The sequence below is a fragment of the Antrostomus carolinensis genome, unplaced genomic scaffold, assembly GCF_000700745.2.
Source record: "Antrostomus carolinensis isolate BGI_N321 unplaced genomic scaffold, ASM70074v2 scaffold17094, whole genome shotgun sequence".
NCBI lineage: Eukaryota > Metazoa > Chordata > Aves > Caprimulgiformes > Caprimulgidae > Antrostomus > Antrostomus carolinensis.
The window spans coordinates 17,041-20,003 of NW_010308857.1; the positions used below are offsets into that span (position 1 = coordinate 17,041).

Sequence of the window (2,963 nt, forward strand, 5' to 3'; positions counted from 1 at the left end):
GATGCTGCTGTTCACTTTCCATCTGTAAGAGCAGTGCTTGCATTGCAATCGTGCTTTCACAGCTGCAGAATACATAGCAAGATCCTCCACGTCTGTATCTAAAAGGCAGCATAACACGCAGCTGACCCCGTGGTGTTTTCCTGTCTTTTACAAATGTTTCATTAATCTTTCATTTGATAACCAAAATTCCCACCACTCTTGGATGTCTGCATCTGCCTTGTTATTTAAGCAGTACTTTGTTTTTTTTTCTTTTTCCCCTGCTGTTCTTCTGCATTCTTAATTGGTGAATGTGCTTTCAGTTTCGTTTTGGTTGTTGGTTGTAAATGATTATGGAAAGGAAAAAAGTTATAAAAAGCATTTGCAATACGAGCACTTAATTAACTCAGTAAACTGAGGTTTTCAAGCTGTGGTCTGTAAACTGAAAGTGTGAGCACTACCTTTTAAATGGTAAAAAAAGAGAGCATACTGTTGGTAGTTTCAAGTCTCTGGGATACTGTGCTGGAAAATGTTAGTTTTCAAAATGAAAAAAAAATTAAAATAGTTGGTATAAATATTCAGTTAATGAAAACATTCTGTAAAAACACTTTAATGAAGATTAAAAGGTCACTTAGACAATTTAGGTGGATTTTTTTAGTAATTACATGGCTAACTTGGTTTACCTCAAAGTAGTAATTTTATGCTGTGTATAGCAAGATATTAATAATGTAAAAATTTTGTCATGGTGCATTACAGTTAAGTTATAGTTCACAGACTCAATACTCGTAATACCTTTAGGATGGTAATTCCTGGTTATACCAAATGTTTGATCATGCATTTAATTTGATTGTACTGTTGAGCATTGAAAATAACTATTGTCAGATTTGACATAAAATACAATACAAATATAGCAGAAGCAATGGTTTACACTCTAGTTTGCTTGAACCTGGTGCTTTTTAATTTGGCTGCAGTTAATTGCAAATTATAGTGCTCATACAAAGCATTCTAAGTGGTTTTTTAGGCTACTCTTCTGCTTGTAATTAAAAGGTAATTTTACATGTTTGCTTTAACCCTTTATTATTTATTTTAGATTTTATGTCCAAACTGTTAGGCTGAATGTCTGTCAGCTTGAGTTCTCTGCTCTAGCTTTTTCTGCTGTGACATCATTTTTGTGCTGTAATTTTTTTGTACTTTGAGGTTCTTTGGTTTCTTTTCATTTGTTTCTACTTTTGATAACTTACCTGTTTCTTTTTTCTCTATTTGTTTCCAGTTTATGCTTTTCTAAATAACTTCCACGTACGTCTAGTATTTTGCATTCAAATAAATCAAAATCTATTTGATTTTGCTGAATGTCTTAGTCACAGTCTAAGACTGTAGTAAGTTTTTATTTAAGCATAATTAGATACTGGCTTTTGGTTACAAATAGATGTTTACTGTTTAACTAGAAAAGTTATGAGGTAGTTATCAAGTCTATCTACAAAAGTTTTCAGTGACTGAGAGTGCTTTAGTCAATAGTGACAATAGTTTTGATAGAATGCTTTTCAAGTTCATGTTCTGTTTTGAACAGATATTCTGCTTAAAAATTTAATAAATTTTTTTTTTTTTTTTATTCCAGGGAGAAGAAAATGAAAATTCAGGATATTAAAAACAATATTAAAGAAGCTATAGAGGTAAACTTATGAGCTGTTGTTTTTAACTATTCACAGCTAGCTATTTCGACACACTCTGCAATACCTTTTTTTTCTTTGCAGACAATAGTGACAGCAATGGGCAATTTGGCACCTCCAGTTGAACTAGCCAATCCGGAGAACCAGTTTCGAATCGACTACATCTTAAATTTAGCCAACCAGATAGACTTTGATTTCCCACCGGTAAGTAAATAATTCAAGTTGACTGCAGTCATGCTTTTTTGCAAATTATTATATTTCACTGCACTGTAGTAAATATTTACAGAAAACAGTGAAGTGCTCTTTTGGGAATTACTACAGTAGGTGTCTTTGGTCAGTGCTAATCATATAAGCTGTAGCAACGCAGCTAGAATATTCAGGCTGATCCTTTATGAACACAGAGACCCTTTTCTCTTTTCTTGTGCTCTACTGAAATAATCAGCTACAGTGCTGGCAGTAATGTTTGGATATTGTTGGGAATTGCCCTGCCCAAAAGGAGTGAATACACACAATAGGATATTGATGATTAACTGGTATTTAGCGATACTGTATTTTTCTTTTTTGGAAGAGTAGCAGAGTTTTCTTGCTGATTCAGACATGTTCTCTGACACCTGTGTCAGCCAGACTTTCTGCAAAGGCTCCACGTACAATGTTCTTGCCCCAGCCCTCCCAGTTGTAGTTAATTCAAAATGCCAGCAGTTCTAGAGTAAATGCAGCAAATATAATTATTTGTTTGATGGTATAACTTTGTGCCCACTCACTATAATTAATCTCTACTCTGTCTCAACCAGGCTAATAGCAGAAGCCCATGAAAATGCAGTTTGCAGACACTGAACTCTTTAACAGTGTGAATACACTAATTACCATGAAGTACCTTGTGCTTGCAGTAATACAGGAGTATTTCAAAGCTTGTATTCTCTCTCTGTGCATGGTTCCAGAGGGCTGAGGGCAGGAATTATGATGATGTATCAAAGTCGTGATCCATTTACACCAGAATTTTATTTCAGCAGTAGTCAGTCTCAGGTGTTTGAAAGGAAAGTGCAAGTGCAAATAGTAGTAAGATTGCGGAATAGTTTGCACTACAGAAAGGTTTTCGTAACTCCAGTTTATAAACATTATTGAACAAGCTGGTCTGTGAAACCAATGACAGTACCTTTTGCAACTGCTGCCACTTCTGGGAATTTCTCTGCTTTGGTCAGCCTTTATTAAAAGAAAAAAACCAAACAACCAAAACCACATACTTTGTGTACAAGGCAGAAGTCATGTGCTATTAGCAATTAATTGGAAATATTGCCATTGTAATCTTCAAATCCATTAGTT

The 2,963-nt window shown here is 34.6% G+C and overlaps 1 protein-coding gene across 1 annotated transcript in view; it reads left to right on the forward strand.

Annotated features, from left to right (window-relative positions):
- Positions 1-1,597: 1,597 nt before the first annotated feature.
- The window catches only part of GNAS (GNAS complex locus), a 53,644-nt gene continuing 52,278 nt past the window's right edge, over positions 1,598-2,963 (forward strand). The window contains exons 1-2 of the mRNA XM_010165923.1: positions 1,598-1,646; positions 1,728-1,847. Of these exons, the coding sequence (XP_010164225.1) occupies positions 1,602-1,646; positions 1,728-1,847 (165 nt within the window). The 5' untranslated portion in view covers positions 1,598-1,601. The remainder of the gene's footprint in view (positions 1,647-1,727; positions 1,848-2,963) is intronic.